Consider the following 20,597-nt stretch of genomic DNA (forward strand, 5'->3'; position numbering starts at 1 on the left):
TGGAAAAGGAGGAGTTATTCTAAGATGGCAGAATGGGTTGAGAAGATTCTCCTTAAAATGTTTAACAAGAATAAGTTTTGGCCATATGTCTGCATAGTTATGCCTCTGAGATTTGGGTTTCTCCCTACAAACCTTCACATTGCCTTGAAAGAGAATACTGAAAGTATTTTGCTCTTTCATTTTCTGACAGCAAAGGAAAACTATGACTAAAACTCAAAGGACTAAAGTAGAGGAATACCAACTGACATGGATATTTTCTTCTGTTTTATTAAAAGATAATTGCTTGACCCAGTATGAAATTGCTTAATACTTTGTATCATATGACAAAATTACTCTGGGAGTTCCAATTAAATAGTTAGCTCTTCATACCTGCAAAACAAGTTCTCAAATGGCAAGCATTTCAATTAAATTAAATTCAGTTACTTTTCTGATAACCCCCCCCCCCAAAAAAACGAATTCAAATATATCACCTGCCAAAATAATAAAATGGCTGAAAAACCCTTGGATGAACTCCAACAGCTAATAACTATAGTTCTAGTCTACAAAACTTGTCTCCACCAACAGGAAAGCTCTTTCAAACCAACCCTAATGCTGCGGGGGGAAAACTCAGAGCAGACTGAAGTTATTTGTCTGAGGCTACCAAATCATAATTGATTAGTTATTTGCTGCAAATAGTCTTTCTTGTCAAAATTACCCTGCAGGTTCTCTGCAGGTCATGTGACCTCTCTGGCTGGCAACATCCACACCCTCATGGAGGGACCTCAGATTGCAAAGAAACTGAATGGGTTTTCTTCCAATGGGTGCAGCTACTTCTCTTCCCAGGCTCCACAATTCTCCCACCTGACTCAGTCCGTGTGGTAGGTGGGTAGCCTTGGATGGAAAGGTGGATGAGTTGGCTTTTGGCAGTTTTCAATAATGTGCAATGAGGAGAATCTCTGATTATATGGAAGTCAGAATACCCATTCATACACAGTAAGTGATGGTTTTTTTGTTTGTTTGTTTTATAATGAGTACAAGGCAAATGGTTTATTCAAAACATCCATTTACTCAGTAAGTGATGTTTTATCTTTTAAAATATGTAACACAAGACCGGTGACCAGTAGTACCAAAATCCCAGCAACTAATGAACATCCCAAGGATTTGAACAAACTTATATATGTTGATGTACCCAATTTACCTTTCCATATAAGCAAATACATAACTGCCTTTCTATAAAGGGCTTTGAATACCCTTTTTCTAGATCTCTCTAAGACTTGGAAATAAACAAGAACTTTCCTCTCTTCCTTAGAAAGGGGCGTGGGGAATAAGTTTGGGTTCAACTTTAAGTACTGCTTTTACTGAAAGAAAGCAAACAAGGTTTTCAGGCACTAGCTGCTGCTATGGTGGTTGGCATATCTGATTAGTCTTTAGCTGACACAAATAAAGACCAGTAAACCACTGAGATGTGTACATGTGGGTAGGGAGGGCCACAGACAGGCGTAAGCATAAACTGATTCACTTCTTTCCCCTATGAACCACTCCAAAATATTACTTAGGGTTTTCTTTTGTTGCTGCTGTTTATGTCTACACTAGGATTAAAAAAAAAAAAAAGAAATCTTGAGAGAAAAAGCAGGAGAAGGAGGTAGTGTCTTGGAGGAGTTGGAGGAAGAATGGATATGATCTAAACACACCACCTCCCTGTATGAAGTTTTTTAAGTTAATTGGGAGGAGAGGGAGGGAGTTAATATGATCAAAACACATTGTACAAAATTCTCAAAGCATTAATAATGTAGCAATATGCAATGTAAAATTCCATCTTAAAAAGTGATGAATTTTATTTTGAAGAACAAAACCCTTAAGACACAAGGGAAAAGGGTTAATAGAACACTAAAGTGTCTAGTAAGGGGCTAGAGAGATGGCTCAATGGCTAAGAGCACTGGTTAGAGATGACCCTTGGTTCCCAGGAACCTGATGGTATACTAGGAGGTCAGCCATCATCTTCTGTCCGCCCCCTTCTGAACTCTGCAGGCACCAGGCATGCATGTGGTACATATACATACAAGCAGACAAAACATTCATTCATATAAAAATAAATCTGAGACAAAACTTTTAAAAATACCTGGTTTAAATCTCTTTTATCGTCACCTCAAAACTAACACCATTTGAGCTAGAGAGATGGCTCAGTGGTTAAGAGCACTGGCTATTTTTCCAGACATTCTGACTTTAATTCCCAGCAACCACATGGTGGCTCACAACCATCTACAGCAGGATCTGATGCCCTCTTCTGGAATAAAGGCATAAATGCGGATAGAGCACTCATATACATAAAATCAATAATTTAAACTTAAAAACAAATAAACAAAACTAAGGCCTTTAAAGTAACATGAAGCCCATGTCAGAAGAAGGAGCCCACAGCTCACATTGCCTAGAGAGCCAGGCACCACAGGCTGGAAAGCCCAGGGACCCAGGAAAGAACCAAACATGACTGGCCAATGAATGAATGAATGAATTCTAGTGGCATTCTGCTATACTCCTCATTGACCAGGCCTAGCCCAATGGTCATCTGAGGGGCTACCTTCATCTAGCAACTGATAGGACCCATAGCCGAAAAACTAGACAGAGATCACAGGCTCAGGGAGCCTGTATGGGTCTAAGTTAGGTCCTCTGCATATAAGAGGTAGCTTGGTGTTCTTAAGAGAATTAGAACAATAGGAAGGGATTGTCTCTGACTCTTTTGGATACTTTTGGAACACTTTTCCTCCTACTGGGTTGCTTCACCCAGCCTTGATATGAGAGGATGTACCTAGTCTTACTGCAACATGATATGCCATGTTGGGTGGATATCCTTGGGAGGCCTGGTCTTTTCTGAAGGGAACTGGAGAAGGAGGAATGGGTCCTGGGGGATAAGGGGTTGGAGGGAGGGGCTGGGAGGAATGGAGGGAGGTTATACTGCAGTGAGGTTGTAATAGATGAGAGAAGAATGAATAAAAAAATTGAAAAGAATTTGAGCAGAAGCTAGCCTCCCTTCAGATTCTTTTCACTTGACCTTATTTAACTTGGTCAAATAACCACAGTGAAAATCAATGAGCACTGATTTTCCTAATTAATCACTCTTTTAGAGACTGCGGGAGTCTTTTCTTCTGCTGGCTCCTAGTTAGTACAATGTGAAACAGAAAAGGAAACAGAGTTGTCATAGATGTTAAGTAATATTAATTTCATCTGCATGTGAACCCTAGCTTTGAGATGTACCTTTGATTCATATACTCCCTCTCACACACACACACTCATGCACAAGGGTCTACTCATAGAGCCCTAGTAATTATTGGCACTCAGATGGGTTTGAGTAGAATTTGAGGGTGTCTTTAGTCATACAGACTTGTGTAGCAGATGAACTTCTGCTGAAATGTATTAGAGGAGACCCACAATGGCCAGGAGTAGACAGAAGTATCCCCTGTGAGATGGGGAGTCAGAGCAGTCTACTATGAAGACCTGAAAGTTAATGAAACACTTCATAGGTAAATGCTGGCTGCCTATGACGAACAGATGCAATGTATGCTGCTTGTTAATCTCAGATAGCACTGGCATCGTAAATCCTGAATTTGTGACTGAAAGGACCCTACTTCCACTTAGATGTCATTGAATTTTATATAAAATTCATTATAGTTTGGATTTTCTAGAATAGTTAAAGACTATGCTTTGGAACTATTTTGATGCTGCTAAAACATTGAAATATCATTCGCACCCTATTGGTAATAGTAATCTCAAACACTTTCCAGAGATTATTTGGGGGGAAATTTATTAAACTTCCAACTATGATCTGGGTTTATTTTCCTTAAAAATGTATTCATCGTTCTTCACCTATCCTTTTGCTCCAAACACAGATAAACAAATTCATGGGGGTGGAGGTGGGGGTTTCACACTAAACCGCAGACGTGCTCCTAGGCCACCTGGTGATAAATGCAACCAAGGGAGACATTCTGTTGGTTTTTATCACTGCATGTAAAGTGCAGGTTCAGGAAATGGCGGGGCTAATTTTAACCTTATCAGCCAGGACTTTATCAAGCATGTGACTACCTGGTAGCTTCCTGCTGTGCTTGCAACTTATCTCCTTTTGCACTTAACTACAGGGTTTACATTAGACATTTCAAGATATAGACGCCCAAACACCAGTCCTGCATACTCTGGTGTTCATTTTGAAATACAAAATATAATGTGGCCACTAGGTGGGGACATAGACCACTCATTATGGTCCTACCTTTTTTGCCAGCATTTAAAAGTTAAGATTATTAACTACATATGTGAAAATTATTTTTTTATTTTTTTATTTTTATTTTTTTATTTTACATGTCATTCCCAGTTCCCTCTCCCTCCCTTCCTCTCTCCCTCTTACCCTCTCTGCCTCCTCACATGCACCCTGACCACCCTTCCCTCCCATCCCCCCACCCCCATTCCACATGTAGGGCTATGCTATCCAGGTGGGGACATGTAAATCTGTCAACTCATTTGAAGTAGGGAATAGGACTTCTCTCCTGTCTCTAGGTTAAGAGAGTACCCCTCCATGGGGGATGTGTCTGCAAGGTCCTTTTGTGCACCAGGAATACATTCTGGTTCCACTGTCCGAGGTCCCTTAGAGTGCTCAGTCCTTCTAGCTGAGACCCATGTTCAGGGGGTCTGAGTCAGTCCCATACTGGATTCCCAGCTATTAAGGGTTCATCTGTGGCATGTCATGCCAGTTTTGGGAAAGACTTCAGTACAAGACATACCTGGGCTAAACAGTAACTTCTAGTCCCATCCTGTTCTGTTATTGAATAGTATAGGCGTCTAGCATATCCACCAAACATCTCTGTAGCAGTACCCATAAATAATTATGTGCCAAAACCAAAATATGAAATGCTAGCTATATGAATCTGAAAACTTATGATCTGAAAATACCATACATGTATCCCAAGCAGAATTCTGTGCACACTCCTTTTATCACCGGGGACCCATTATATCGGTACTGAACTCCAAGAGCTACAAAATCCAAATACAGTTCACACCACCAAGGGCAAGAATACAAACACATTCCATACACAAAACACTTGAAAGAGGATGGGTATCTACCTACAACACCACACCACACACACACACACACACACACACACACACACACACACACACACACACAAAGAGAGAGAGAGAGAGAGTTAGCTTTTCACTAGGTAGCCTCTAGAGTTAACTGCAGTCTTTCTGAACACCGTGCAAATGGTTATCTGAGAAATGGCACCATCTCTATAAAAATCAAAACATTTGGTAGCATTCAAATGCCTTCCCTCCTGGATAGCCCTAGCACACAATAGGCATTTGTTTGTGTCTGCAGGGGTCATGTTTAACTGTTCTACTTGGATGAAGCAAATGCCTTCCCTGCAAGGTAGGTCTACCCTCATTTGATCCATGCACTCTGGTCTGGGTCCTGATTTATTTATGTTTTACAGGAGGTTATGGTTTTTCTGTTATCATTTAGTTGAACCCACAACTGAAAAAGAAAAGAGCAGCTTTGTTTCAGAGGAGAAAGAGGCATTTGTTTGGGTGTTGTTACCCACTGGAAGCCTGCACTTGGATTCTACCAAACTGAATATGCTGAAGGGAAGGAAAATTAACTTGGGGTCTCCAGATAGCTGTTAAAATGGCAATGTGCCCATTATTTTCCTAGCTGGCAAAGTTCTGTGCAGGAAAAGACAATCTGGCCACTCTTGAGTACAGCACTAATCTTGTGAAATGTGTGAGCTCACTGCCTGACAAAGCTGTAATTATCAACAGCATTTCCAGAGGGACAAGAGTTACTCCCACTGTGAGACCACTGTGAGACAGGGGCCCCAGGCAGAGCCCCATGGAGCAACATGCAGTTAATCCAGGCAAAGCACTGTGCCAGTAAGCTCCTCCACTCAAGCTTGTTTGCACAAGTCAGTCATGAAATGCTAAGGAACCAAATGCCAGAGAAAGTGCCAAAGCCATTCAACTTCTTTCCTTTTGCTTTTTCCATGGTTATGCATCGCCTTAAACTAATTAGCAGTTAAATTTAAACATGTGCATGTGATTCTAAAGTTTCCTGTGGCAGTGCTGGAAGAGGCACCCTGCATTCATTAAGTTTTCTTCACTTGCTGGACAAACTTGTCAATTACAAGATGATTTTCCAGTGGTGGCAAACACTGTACTTCAGCGAGTTAAAGCCGTCATTAGACATTTGAGCAATGAGAACAAAAGGTATAGACATGGGTTTTATGTCCTAGAACTACACTATGACTCATAATATCCTGTATGTAAGTTCAGGAGAAACATCTGTTGATGGGAATCAAATTAAACCACAACAGAAGTAAAGTTTTTCATTAACAATGTAGTGGTGTTTGGTAGAAAGAAATCTCCAGTCTTCTACTCATGAGTAATACGTTAAAGGCTGAAGAAAGAGCATGTGTTTTTCTTGGCTTTTGGATTAATATAATAATGCCTGCAAAGTTTAACATAATTAAATTAATATTGACATGCAGTGTGACTTGTTCACAGAGATGGGGCATTTGGCTTGGAGCTAAAAACCACATCACAGATGAAACATGCACAAATCTCTTTGTTAAAAGTCTTCTAAGACTTACTAGTTGAGGATGTCAAACTTTAAGGCTCTATTATGTGAGAGCAGAATTTTAAAAATATTTTCTATTTAATTGACACAAGATAATACATGTTTTAACATATAGCATGCTATTTCAATACAATACAACATGAAATAATCACATTAGAGTAACTGATCACCTAAAATATTTACCATCTTTGTGTGAAAACTCAAAATTCTGTTACTTTCAAAAATGTCATTTTAAAAACTTAAATTGCAATATATATATATATATATATATATATATCATCTTATACCTGTCAGGGTGGCTAATATCAAAAACACTGATGACAGCCTATGTGGGATAGGATGTGGAGTAAGGGGAATTCTCCTCCACTGCTGGTGGGAGTACAAACTTCTACAGCCACTTTGGAAATCAGTATGGCAGTTTCTCAGGAAATTGTGAATCAATCTACCTCAAGACCCAGCATTACCACTCTTGGGCATTTACCCAAAGGATGCTCAATCATACCAGGAGGATACTTTTTCAACTATGTTCATAGCAGCATTATTCATAATAGTCAGAACCTGGAAACAACCTAGATGACCCTCAAAAGAAGAATGGATAAAGAAAATGTGGAAATTTACACAGTGGAGTACTACTCAGTTGTAAATTACAATGACATGCAAGAAAATGGATGGAACTAGGAAAAAAAAATCATCCTAAGTGAGGTAACTCAGACCCAGAATGACAAACATGGTATGTACTCATTCTTAAGTGGATACTAGAAATAAAGCAAAGGATAAGCCAACTAGAAGCTAAGTAACAAGGAGAACCCTAGGGACATAGGGACACTAGGGTTCATAGGGATCACTCTGTGGAGAAGAAATAGATGAGCTCTCCTGGATAAACTGGATGGTTAAGGGAAGGGATGGGGGATGAGAATGAGGGAAAAGCATGTTTGAGTTGGTGAAAGGATGGACTGGGAGAGCAGTGAAAGAGATATCCTGATAGATGGATGGATGGATAGATAGGCATTATGGGTTTTGGGAGAAATCTGGTGCTAGAGAAATCCCCAGGGACCCACAAGGATGACCCCAGCTAAGAGTCTTAGCAATAGTAGAGACAAGGTCTAAATGGCCCTTCCCTTGTAATCAGATTGGTGACTCCCTAATCTTCATTCAATTGCCAATGGAAACAGATGCAGTGGACAGAGTTCCTGAGGTCCATTCGAAGAGAGGTAGGAGGGATTATATGAGCAAGGTGGGTCAAGAGCATGATGGAAAAACCCACAAAGACAGCTGATGGAGCTAGTGTGAGCTTATAGACTCTAGAACAACAACAGTTGAGGAGCCTAGGGACTGAAATTTCCTAGTGTGTTTGTGGGTTCCCTGACAGTGGGACCGGGATCTATCCCTGGTACATGAGTTGGCTTTTTGGAGCCTACTCCATATGGTGAGATGCCTTGCTTGGCTTTGATGCAGCTGGGAGCTTGGTCCTGCCTCAACTGAATGTGCCAGGCTTTGTTGACTTCCCATGGGAGGTCTTCCCTTTGCCGAGTTGTGGATGGGGGAGGGGTAGATTAGGGGGGAAGTGAAGGGAATGGGAGGAAGTGAGGGAGGGGCAACTGTAGTTGGTATGTAAAATGAATAAATTTTTTTAAAAGAAAATACCACTTTAAAAACTTAAATTATAGATACATACATATGTATATATGTATGAGGAGTTTATCTTGGATCATTTTCTGGCAAACCATATACAACCTTTCTTGTGGTTAGAAACCCATGAACAAGTCCAGGAAACATTTCCAAATTAGTTAGCACACCTAGTTCTCTTTAGTTGCCCAAGATATATAGGAAACAAAGGACAGAAACTTTGGTGTTTGTGAAAGGACAGTAATGTCACATTATGGCAGAAAAAAAACCAGTAATGACTTATTGCTTGTGATTTCTTACTACTTTTCTTTGTCCCTTTAGAATGTCTCTCTAGATTATAGGCTATTTGTATTATTTCTATTCATTTCAAAGCTATTTTTCCCTCAAAATGCATTATTTGGCATACTTACATATCTATTTTATGAAGAAAAACAACAACAAAAAAACCAACCAAACAAACAAACAAAAAAAAAAAAAAAAAGGAAGAAGATATCTGGAAGTAAAGGCAAACCCACACCAATGTGGCTTTTTTCTTTTTCTTTTTCTTCTGTCACAACTCTAATAATAGGTTGGTGAAGAAGAGAGGGGAGTTCAGAATTCCTGGCTATGTTAACTTGACAATACCAAGTCACACATACTAAAATGGGGAAGGAGATTCAGTAATTTTGTGTTCTAATGAAAGACAGAAAGGGGGCTAGCTCAGGATGGAAGGGGATGGAAGGAGGAACTGGAAGAGGTAGAGATAGAGAAAACTGTAATCAGGATGTATTATGTTAGAAAAAAATGCATGGTCCTCTGGAGAAGGGCAAAGCGACAAGATCTCAAGCAAGTAGGGAGCATGGGGGGGGGGGAGTTAGGAAGTTAGGAGTTAAGCGAATTTTCCATTAAAATTAATCACACTGTTAGTTACCTTCAAGCTGAGATGGTTAGAATTAGAAGTATAACATGTGTAACTGGATGATTCAGTAAACTTATCCTAGAAGTACTACATTGAGAAATGTGGAGATCTGAGGAAAGCTCTATATCTTGCCTACAGGAGACTGCAGAGAGAAAGGAGACATCTAGGATAACTTGCATGTAAGAAGCCCACAGCCTCTGAGGGCTCCACAGAGAAGACTACAAGGCAGTACTGATAGAAAGAAAACAGAAAGGCATGTTGAAATTGCCTAAGAATGAAATAAAAGATTTTTGCTTGTTTGTTTTAAATCGAACTTCCCAAAAGTTTCCTAGTTTTTGTAGGAAAAAATGAAGTTCCAGTTCTGTCCTTCCTTAATCCCTGGACATCCATTCAAAGTGACATTTCTTTGTAGTTTACTCCATGCCTCTGATGAATGGATGTAGGCACTATTGGGGTCAGGAGCAGGCTAACCACAATGAGATCCTAAGTGCATGCCAAAGAGAGTCCCTTTCCCTTATAAGAATATTATTCCTGAGGGTCAAAAATTTAGAAATAAATAAATAAATAAATAAATAAATAAATAAGGCAGTAGCATTAAAAAAAAAAAAAAAAAAAAAAAAAAAAAAAAAAACAAAACCCCACAGACTAATTTCCAACCCTTTGTTGGGGGAACAGGAAATGTATTGTGTAAGATATTCCAATGTCTTGATATCATCAGAGCAAGAGTTGAGAGCATGCTGAGAATCAGGGCCAATGTATGGAAATCACAATAGTGAGAGGTCATGATTCACTAAATGATTTGGTAAACCTGTCTACCTCCATCTTGGGCTGCAAAGGCATCTTGTACCAAAACAAACCACATTCATTTGTGCTTATGATTAAATTTTTGCTTCTCAAGGACTAGTTATGCCCCACCTATTATCTGAACTACAAATGGTTCTGCACTGCCTGTCCCAGGAATGGACAACCATCCTGTGGTTTCGAAAAGTTGTTATGACCATCTTGTTATGACCACCTTGTCACAACCACCTTGCAACCATGCCTTTGTTTCAGTAGGTTGCTATGAACAACTAGTTATGCTTATGCTTATGTTCTGCTTCTGTAACCCCACCTGTTTGCCTGCTAAATCCCCCATTTGGAAACCTTCTACTCCGGTTATAAAAACCATTATCTTCACCATGTCCATGCTGATCTCTTGAACCCTGACTTAGTGAAAGGCAGCCCATGTGCATGAATAAATGAGCTTGCTTTAATTAATTTTGGCCATGATTTATTCTTGGTGGTCTTTCTCCTCAAATATATGGGATTAACAGACTGTACCTTAAAATATAGCAGATGGATGTAGTGTGCTTTGTCTGAGGTGCTAACCATGAGAATTTTATACTGAAAACAAGGGAAGACACTAAATGAAGAGTCTTAAGAAATGAATAACAGCCATAAACAGGGTAAAGTCATCAAATCAGTCCTCTCAGGGTCAAGGACATCCCACAGAAGGGGGGATGGTAAGAGTAGAGGAGCAAGAGGGGAGGGCAACAACAGCCAAAAAAGCCCTCTAAATAAACATGATCAGGACACACAGGAACTCACAGAGACTGATGCACCGGGCACAAAGACTGCACCAGATGGGGCCCTAGAACTAAATGCAGAAGTGAACACAAGCCTCCACCCCTAACCCAGAAGCTACCTCCAATGGAAAACTACATGCAAATGAAAATTAAGTTTTTTCCAAGGAGGTCTTTCTGGGAAACAAACTATTCTTAACGGCAGGCTGCATGCCTAGCAGTAGCCAATAGAAAATAAACTCGACAGCATCTTTGGAATTTCCTTGTCTCATAATGTCATGTCAGTGTTCCTGCTCCTCCTTCTTCTTTTCTTCTTCCCTCTCTCTCTCTCTCTCTCTCTCTCTCTCTCTCTCTCTCTCTCTCTCTCTCTCTCTCTCTCTGTCTGTCTCTCCTTCCCCCGTGTGTATGTATGTGTTGGTATTATTTGAATTTTATCTTATTATTTAGTATTTTATTTATATTTTCTTTTAATTCACTCTTTTTACCCTGTTGGTCCTTTGTATGTATTACAGCTTCCAGTCATAGTATTTTTCTGAGATTCTTGAATGTGAGAATGAGTGTGTCTCTGTTTCTTGTGCCTTCTCTTGGGCTCCTTTCCATTAGTTTGTTTTGTCTAACTCGAGTGTGTTAGTTTTCATTATATCTCATTCTACCTTATTATTACTATCCCATAGAAGCCGGTTTGTGTTCTAATGAAAGACAGAAAGGGGGCTAGCTCAGGATGGAAGGGGATGAAAGGAGGAACTGGAAGAGGTAGAGATAGAGAAAACTGTAATCAGGATGTATTATGTTAGAAAAAAATGCATGGTCCTCTGGAGAAAGGCAAAGCAACAAGATCTCAAGCAAGTAGGGAACATGGGGGGGAAGGGAGAGGGAGTTAGAAAGAAGAGGCAGAGATGGGCATGATGTAGCAGGAAGATTGAGCCAGGGAAAGTATAGAGGAGAGCAAGAAAAGAGATACCATAATAGAAGGAGCCATTATAGGTTTTAAGAGAAATCTGTCACTAGGAAAACGTCCAGAGATCTACAAGGATGTTCCCAACTAACACTCTAAGCAATAGTGGAGAGGCTACCTTAAATGCCCTTTCTTTATAATGAGATGGATGATTACCTTATATGACATCCTAGAGCCTTCACCTAGTAGCTGTTGGAAGCAGAAGCAGACACCCACAGCTAAACACAGAGCTGAACTCCTGGAATCCAGTTGCAGAAAAGGAGGGTCTTGAGCAAAGCGGCCAAGACCAGGCTGGAGAAACCCATAGAAATTGCCAACCTGAACAAGGCGGAGCTCATGGACTTCAGTCTCATAGCGGGGAAACTAGCATAGGACTGACCCCGATTCCCTGAATGAAGTGTTAGTTGGGAGGACTAGGTAGTCTATGGGGCCTATGGTAGTGGATCAGTATTTATCCCTAGTATATGAATGGACTTTGGGAGCCCATTCCACACAGAGGAATACCCCCTCAGCTTAGACACATGGTGGGAGGGCTTGGGCCCTGCTCCAAATGATATGACAGACTTTGAAGACCCCCCCCCATGGAAGGCCTCACCCTCCCTGGGGAGCAGAATGGGGATTGGAGGAGGGTTGGTCGGGGGAACAGGGGAGGACAGGAGGGTGTGGGAACTAAGATTGATATGTAAAACAAGCTTGTTTCCAATTTAAATGAAAAAATATATAAAAATAAAACAGCTTTTACTATACACAAAACACAAATAAAATGGAAGAAAAAAGATCTGTCTTCAGCAAAACGGGAAAGAAAGAAAGGAAGGAAGGAAGGAAAGAAGGAAGGAGACAAGGGAAAGGAAGGAAGGAAGGAAGGAAGGAAGGAAGGAAGAGGCAGGCATTTAAAAAAAAAAGTTCACTGTCTGGCGAGAGGGAATGTCAGTGGCAGCCAGGAAAACACTTGAGATAAGTCATTCATTTAACATTTGGTCAAAGAAACAACCTCAAAGTCAGCCAACAATTTAAACACCTGATAAGAAAAGTTTGTTCACTTTCTCAGTCTTTAATGTATGTTTAACTTGGAGAATTTAACTTAGTGACTTTGAACATATAACTAAGGTGACAAGGAAAGGAATTCATAGACAAAGTCATTTGTCAGGGTTAGTAATAAAGCACTAGGTATGCTTTATTGTCAGACATACTGAAGGCAAAGAGAAACTGACTAAGAAAAATCCAAGAAACAAAGTGAAAGCTGAAATGTGTCAAGAAAAGTAATAAAAACATAAATCACAAAAGAATGTTAGATGCTGTTGTATCCAGAAGTATACTTTGTGAAATTTACTAGGCAAATACCCCAAGTAAATAATGAAAAGATTTCTCCACTATAACATAAACAAGAATTTGGCTTATTATCGGTATCATCAACATTTTATTACAGAGGCCAATGGAACGTAAAGATCATCCAATCTGCGGAATACAGGGAATTCTGATGACTTAGCCGAACAGAATCTCTAACTAAGCACAAGTAGATGAATTGAATTAGTCTAGCTATGAAATACAATCGTGTTAAATATGATATGACTATACTGTGAGCTTATTGGAAACAAACTTTAATTGTTTCAATAAATGAAATTAGTGACACTGAAATCTATTTAAAGCTTTCTATTTCTCTCCCTCCCCCCTCCCCAGATTATACTGGTTATTCCTGAATACCAAATAGCAAAAGATAGAATCAGGTATGTAGCAAATGTAGTTTTCTTTTTGATACTGCTTTACCTACCAAATTGAATAACTAATAACTGTCAAACAAAAAATATGAGAGAGTAGAAGAGGCAAGAAAGCAGTTGAATACAGAAACCAAGTCCTTGAAAATTACATGTGGCTAATTCACTTTTGCCAAGTGTAAGCAGGTACCATTTTCCCAGATGAAGACTTAGTCCCTAGAAAGGACATGCTCAAAAGCAGAAAACCTCAGAATAAACAATGAAACAAAAGCAAGCTAATTTAGCCAGTGCCTGCATACATATGGAATCTGTTAAGGAGATGAGGACTATTCATAGATCTAGGAGGGAGTTCAGGAACCACCTAGGCGTTCTCAGACAGGAAAAAGACAGAAGAAAGGGTGGTTCTTAAAGGAGAAAAGTGGGCCAGAGAGAGATCAGTCAAACATAGGCAGGCTGGTGGGCAGCTTTGCTCTTCTGTTTCGAAATGTTTAAAGTTAGGGGACGCTCCTTACCATTTTTTTTTTATTTGTTTGATACAAAGACTAGATTAAGAAGAAACCAAAGATGTATCAGTTTAGTCTGGATGTACTTTTGCCATTTTTTTTTTATAAACCTTGCCTGTTTACATGATTCATTTTAGTAAAGGCTTGGTACTGAGTCCTTAATGATCCCTGTGAATTATTAAAACTAAGGTTCCAATTGATGGTCTGTGGTTGTTATGTTACATTGTTCTGTCTTCCCTTCAAAATACCCCAAGCAGATATTTTCTTTCTTGAAAAAGTGCAATGTTCACTATTTTACTGAATTTGGAGTCACTCTTGATTATAGAAATAATTACATTAACTTTATAAGACATTTCTGCCTATATAAAAAAATTTATGGGCACAAAATGGGGCAAGAAGATCACCTGAAAGAGAGGATAGCAAAAACAGTTGCAAACTATTATCTTCTGAGCATGGCACAGCCATCACATGTGTGATCTCACAGCAACTACGTTTGCCTACACCGGGCGTTCACAAGCCTGGGCCTGTAGGCAGCCATGCGTGCATACAGATGGGAGTTCAGGCTATTCCTCCCTGCTGAACAGTTGGCTACTGATTGTAGTGGCGTCGTACCTTGCCAGTGAACTAGCGGTGATGACCACCACATCCTAGGGGCTTGCCTGCAGGTGTGCGGGAGTGACCCCTTGTAAGGAAGAAGAGGGGCTGTCTCAGTCTCTTGGGTTGTGGTAAGAGCATCGAAAGGACAGAGGCTGCATTTAAACCCCGCTCACCAGTGGTGAGCACATCAGTTTCCAACGCACAGGTCTAAACCCAGGGTTACACAGGCCACTCCAGTTAAACCCAAAAGGTCACAAAACAAGATTTAAAAGAAGGTGTGAGTGTGAGAAAGGGGTTCGTGGGAAGGAGGAGGGTGACAAGAGAGAGAGGCGGAGGGAGAAAAAAAGGGTGACAGTAAGATTCATAAGCACACTATGCATTACATAATATACGAGGTTGTCAAAGAATGCTTAATAAATAAACACAAAACTGACAAACACAAACAAAAGTGACTTGGTTTGCCTTCTTGGGGAGTAGGAGAATAATGCTATCTCAAGTTGACCTGTATGTATGTGTCAGAGAAGGTACACTCCCTAAGTTATTTTTACACACTCCATATAGTTGCCAGAAAGAGGTCAATCTGGCCTTATCACACTAGCTTACAGGGCTAAGCAGGAGGCTTCATTCTAGATATGATAGAAATCAAAGCATGGGAGGGGTACAGAGTGGCCCAGATCCACATGACACATGTAGTGAGTGCCAAGACCACTTGACCAGCTAAGCCTTGAGCATTCAGTTTCTGAGCTAAAGACAGCAGCACACAAGGAACTGCACATCACTCTGAGGTGTGAGAAGGGCAGATTTGTAGTAGCTAGACTTGAGCGGAGACAACTGTAGGACTCTTTAGTGCACCAGAACTCAATAAGGGGAAGCAGTAAAGCCTGATGCCTGTTCCAACTCATCGTGTTAGGATTGGGTTCTGAAATGGCCCGCACAAGCCTGTGGTTTGACTGCTTGCTAGTCAATAGTGCCATCATCTGTGTGGAGTTGGGGAGCCTTCAGCAAATGGGACCTACCTGGCAGAGTAGGTGTTTAAAGGTGAGACTTGGCACGCTATTTATTACCTAGTCTCTGCGTTCAGTCACCCACCTTCTACTTCCCAAGCTGCCATATTGCAAGGAACCATCTAGTTCCTCCCACCATCAAATATCCTGCACTGACCTCTTTGCACGATAGGAGCCAAAGAACCTCCCTGAGGTTTTCTGTCATGCATTTTCATCTCAGGGAAACTAAAGTTTCTTGCCAAAAGTCTTCTTATGTACTTCAGTGACAGGTAGTGCTAATTTCCCAGACATAATGATGAGAGGAGTTACTCAAATGAAGTATGCTGTTTATACACATCAAGAATGGATGAGTCAGAAGAAACACTCACTGTGGACACAGACCTGAGCTCAAGTACTGGCCTCTTAACAGCAGTTGTGTGACTCTGGACAAAGAATTCGAGTAACAGGTGAACTCAATGGATACCTAGGCCCAGATGAGTGAACTCAGTGGATATCTGGACCCAGATGTGTGAACTCAGTGGATATCTGGTCCCAAATGTATGGTGAGCCCTAAGAGTCCAGACAGGAATCCTTAGACAGAGAAGAGCTTCCAGAAGTAGAGAGAAGTTCAGGATGGATTCCAGAAAGACCCTCACCTTTTGCCAAAACACAAATCCAGATGACTGACAAGTAGTAAGTAAAACTTAATCACTTAGGTAATTCATATACAAGAGTTTAAACCTAAAACTTAAAAATTATTCATAATTTTTCCTGTTATCAAATTTAAAACTTGGTTTATACTTACTGTCCAACTGAGTGGATCTCAATGCTAATGGCATTTCAGAAACACATAGAAATTGTGTTTCTGTTGCTGAAGGATTTGCTAGAATACATCTGGACAGGAGCCTGGGAAAGGTGTTTAATTACTCTCCCCAAGTGGCTGTTATGAAGAGAGGCACTGAGCACATCCAGTGTGGTAACTCACAGCTGGGCTTGTACTAAAACACTGGGTTCTCTTGTCCATTCAGTTTTAAGAACATATTGTACTATACATATTGAGCAGCAGGTCAGCCTGGCCTACATGGTGAGCCCCTTCCTTAAAATCAACAGAAACAAAACAAAAAGCAAACAAAACCAAAAACTAGTGAACTTTAAGCCGAGTTGCGAGAATTTCTAAGCTATGTTTATGTTAAGAAACAGAAATAAATAATAAATAAAGACTATTCAGCAGTACTGAAGTGGGATCAGATTTACAACATTGTAAATTTCCTTACATTAAAAAGTGAACCTTTTTCCTACATAAAAGTCAGCCACACTTTATAGTGGAATTTCATTGCAACTATGTAAGAGGAAAGTATTTGTAAAAGACTGTCTTGTCTCTCTTGCATTTATTCTTTCTCTTTTTGCTTTGAAGCTAATAAAGCAAAGATAAACCATCTGAAAGGATGGCCCAGCACAATTTTCATTGTCTAGCTGTTCCTTTCTACAGAGTCTGCTCTGCTCTTTTTTAAGAGTACTGCAGCTCTGGGAGACAGCACTGATGACTATACAAGTTAGCTGTAAACACAGAGTCCTTACTTGTTTCAAGGAGTGATCCTAACCAGTCCCTTTCTCACACTGTAACATAAGAACAGGGCATGGTACCCTGATGCATTCTTTCTCATCAGCATCTTACCAGTGCACTGCCATCAGTCCAACGGAAGTCGTGCTCAAACATCTTGTCATTGAGACCTATCCACTGGTAATCATGACCCACACCTAAGTGATAGAAGACAGGTGTTTTACCTCTGTTCCAAGCACAATTTCAAAGAAAATCATTTTCAGTGTGAGTTATGCACCCTCTTCTCTATTTTTTTTCTTACTTGTCCATAAAAAAAATCTTTCCTAATTGGTCCTTCTTCTACCCAATAAGCATTAAATTAACAAGCACATTTTAAAGTGCTATGAAAAGAATAATATATCAGAGGTAATTGCCCTAGAAATAAACTGTAACTAAATATTTTTCTATCTTCCCTCATGATAGTAAGTATCCTCATACTTTTCTTGTTAATCTTCACCACTGGCAGAGATTTAGTGGTCCAATGAATTATACCAGATTTTACATATTCCCCTCTCACTTGGAGAAAGCACACCTCTTTTCTCAAAACAGTGAATATGAAGGCCAAATAGTTCTAAAAAATTACTTTCAAAGGTATTTACCATGGCATGAGTCACTAGCTACAATATCATTTAATAAATGTTCAATGCACTCTACCCAGATGACAAATTAACAAAACTATCTTAGAAGGATAGAAGGCATTGGGGCTACTTTTAGTTGTACATCAAACTCTGCTTCATGAGCAAAGTAGTTCTAGCCATGTGCTATATAAAAACTAGCTGCCCCCTCTTTCCTATGAGTTAAGATGTAGGAAACAACCCTAACACTAAGTTTTACCAGCTTTTAGTCTTCCCCTGCCTGTGATCTTGATAGGCAACTGACCATCTAAAATTAGGAGACCGTTGGAAGAGAAACGGTGTGCACAGAGTTACGATTAGGGTGCTATTCATGACTCTATTTTAATTTGCAGGGAAAAAAAAGTCAAAGCAACTTATACTTAACTTTGTCCACACATGAAAATATTCAAAATAGAAAAGGTGGTGGTGAAAACTAAACATATGATGATAAGAACTATATTGAGCCATAAGAAATAACCCCGTTTGTATCGGGAGTAGATGATACAGAAATTGCATATGATTCAACCCATACTCTACTGATCCACCTGATACTTCTGGTGTGCTAAGCAACCATTTCTTGTACCATATCTGAAGGTATTTTGAAGTGGACATGGTAACGTAGGTTATTTTACACAGTTCGTAAGTGAGAGACTTCATAAACTGAATGAAGGCATAGAGAACTATTTTAAATTGGGATCCAAAGATAGCTAAGATAAAGGACGGATGAGTAAATTTCCAAACAATTCACATCTGGTACATACGATTCACAAACATTTGTTCCTCGTGAGACAGGATGCTTGTGAGGTGGGCACCCTGCAGACGACACTCCCTTTCAGCAGCATCCCATGTGCGGCGGTGAGCAAAGTACTTGTAGCACTGTCCTTGGAATTTGTGCCAGCCATAGTCACAAGTCTCAGTGTCTGGGAAGAAATGAGGTCAAGACTTAATAAATTTATCTATGTCGATTGAACTTAACTCCTCAGTCCCAGTGTTCATAGGACACCAAACCAATATCTACGCAATGTTCCTGAAGTAAATGATTCATAAGCTATGGTCACAGTGACAAAGACATCATTGTAAAGTAACTCCAAATGATCCCAGTGAAGTAGGCCATTATACATCTTAAGACTGAAAAGGCACTATCTAATTGAAGTTTCTCTAATTAAAGACAGTTTTCGGAGTAGGCAAAATCAGCAGGACAATTGGCCCCAAACCTCTCAGGCTACAGAGTAACTGACTTATTTGTGAAATAGTTGCCACTAAGTTCTCTTCAATGCACCTTTTTCTACACATTCACTAGTGATGGGATGACGATCCCCGCTAACAGGGTCACGGACACTTTATTTGTACAATGACTTCAAAAGTTCTGGAAGAGTTCACTCCCCAGAGAGCTCTCTGGGAGGCTAGGAGCTCTTGTCATGTGTGATTTATGAAAAGAAGAAATATCCTGAGCAGGCAGCTTTGAGGACATAGTTAGGAAAGTGTACTTTCTCCCTCCAAAGAAGAACAATTAGGAAGTTTTATGCAAATACACAGAGCTTTTGAGTTAATTAAAAGTAGAACAAGCAAGTCCTTCAATTATCTGTACCAAAATAATTTTGATCTTCATAAAATATATTTCAAAATACATTGAACTAGGTCCATTAACAAAACTACAGCATTAACAGAATTTTAAACACCAAGGAGGATCTTCTTCATCTCTAAATAAAATTTACTATTTTTTATTTTACAAATTTATAGATTTAAAGAAAAATACTGAATTCCAATGCCTGTTTTATATGCTATCCATGGTAGCCCCATTGAAACTCAAATGCATGACTCTGGTCTAATTGATTCCTTTTTGCATAGTTTTGAGATTGTCATCCTGAGATATATAATTTTTCCCCTGACTTCAGTATTTCTAGTCACAATTTGTAAGGGATGTGGCTCATATCGGCTAGCAGTCACAGGTCCAATTTAGGCCATTAGGTCTGCTGTTTAGTTGCAGGCAGCAGCCAACTTACTGTTTTGGATAATGTGTCCTGGAAGTTTGCCTTGTGATACTGTTTGAACCTCACTAATTCTCACAGGAAGAATGCATGACACAGTTACGTGATTCAGTATAAATGAAGACAATTTTGGTCAATTGGATATTAATTTGCCTTTGGGAAAAGTTCACTTGAAAGAATCCAATAATGGAGGAAAGTCAGGGAAGAAATCAATTTCCATGTGTGAGGTTCGCTATGCAGGAGGATGGTTGGAAACCACTTAGAACACTTTTCCTGACAAACCAATTCTGCAAGATAATAACTGCACAGCTTGCCTTAACCTCCCAATTTACCATTTATATTAAGATAAGGCATGCAGAGTTAGGACCCAACTTTCTGATTAACACATCAGAAAGCAAATCTTTGCATACTTTCTTATCTTCTATAAACTAAATGATGGCAGGTTAGCTTTCCTTGTCTGTCTTTTCTCATTAAAATGGATTATCAATAACTATGTTTTTCTTTTCCACAAAAGCAAAACCATAAAATTCAAATGCTTGGCCGTGTCATTCACAGTTTGGTTGTGGCTTCCTCTCTAGAGGTCCATGTGCTGGAGATTGGTCCCTGTTACTGGTGTATCAAGAGGTGGTAGGAGCAAGTGATGACCCTGAGTGGAAGATAAGGAGGTGAAGGGGCCCACCTGGTGACACTGATGCTATTTCAGGTCTCAGAGTAGATGGTTATAAAAAGAGCAAGTCTGCCCTGTTAGGGTCTCTAGTTTGCCTCTCTTTTGATCTCTCCCTTCTGCATGAGATTGGTTTGCTTTCTGCTTCTCCACCGTGTCATGGTGTGGCAGATAGGCCCCATCAGAGACCAAATAGACAGAGTTACCCTGCTTTAAACTTCCAGCCTCCACAACTGAAAATTAAATATATACCTTCCCTTTATTAAGCTGTTAGCATCAGGGAGACACAACAGAATAGACAAA

General features: G+C 39.9%; 1 protein-coding gene across 2 annotated transcripts in view; it reads right to left on the reverse strand.

The window, feature by feature from the left end:
- Vcan (versican) overlaps positions 1 to 20,597 on the reverse strand; it is a 105,018-nt gene that overhangs the window by 12,791 nt on the left and 71,630 nt on the right. For both annotated transcript variants that reach the window (XM_051182942.1, XM_051182943.1), the window contains 2 exons: positions 18,404 to 18,562; positions 17,104 to 17,186 (listed from right to left, as the gene is read on the reverse strand). In XM_051182942.1, the coding sequence (XP_051038899.1) occupies positions 17,104 to 17,186; positions 18,404 to 18,562 (242 nt within the window). The remainder of the gene's footprint in view (positions 1 to 17,103; positions 17,187 to 18,403; positions 18,563 to 20,597) is intronic.

This window comes from Phodopus roborovskii, unplaced genomic scaffold (assembly GCF_943737965.1).
Source record: "Phodopus roborovskii unplaced genomic scaffold, PHOROB, whole genome shotgun sequence".
NCBI lineage: Eukaryota > Metazoa > Chordata > Mammalia > Rodentia > Cricetidae > Phodopus > Phodopus roborovskii.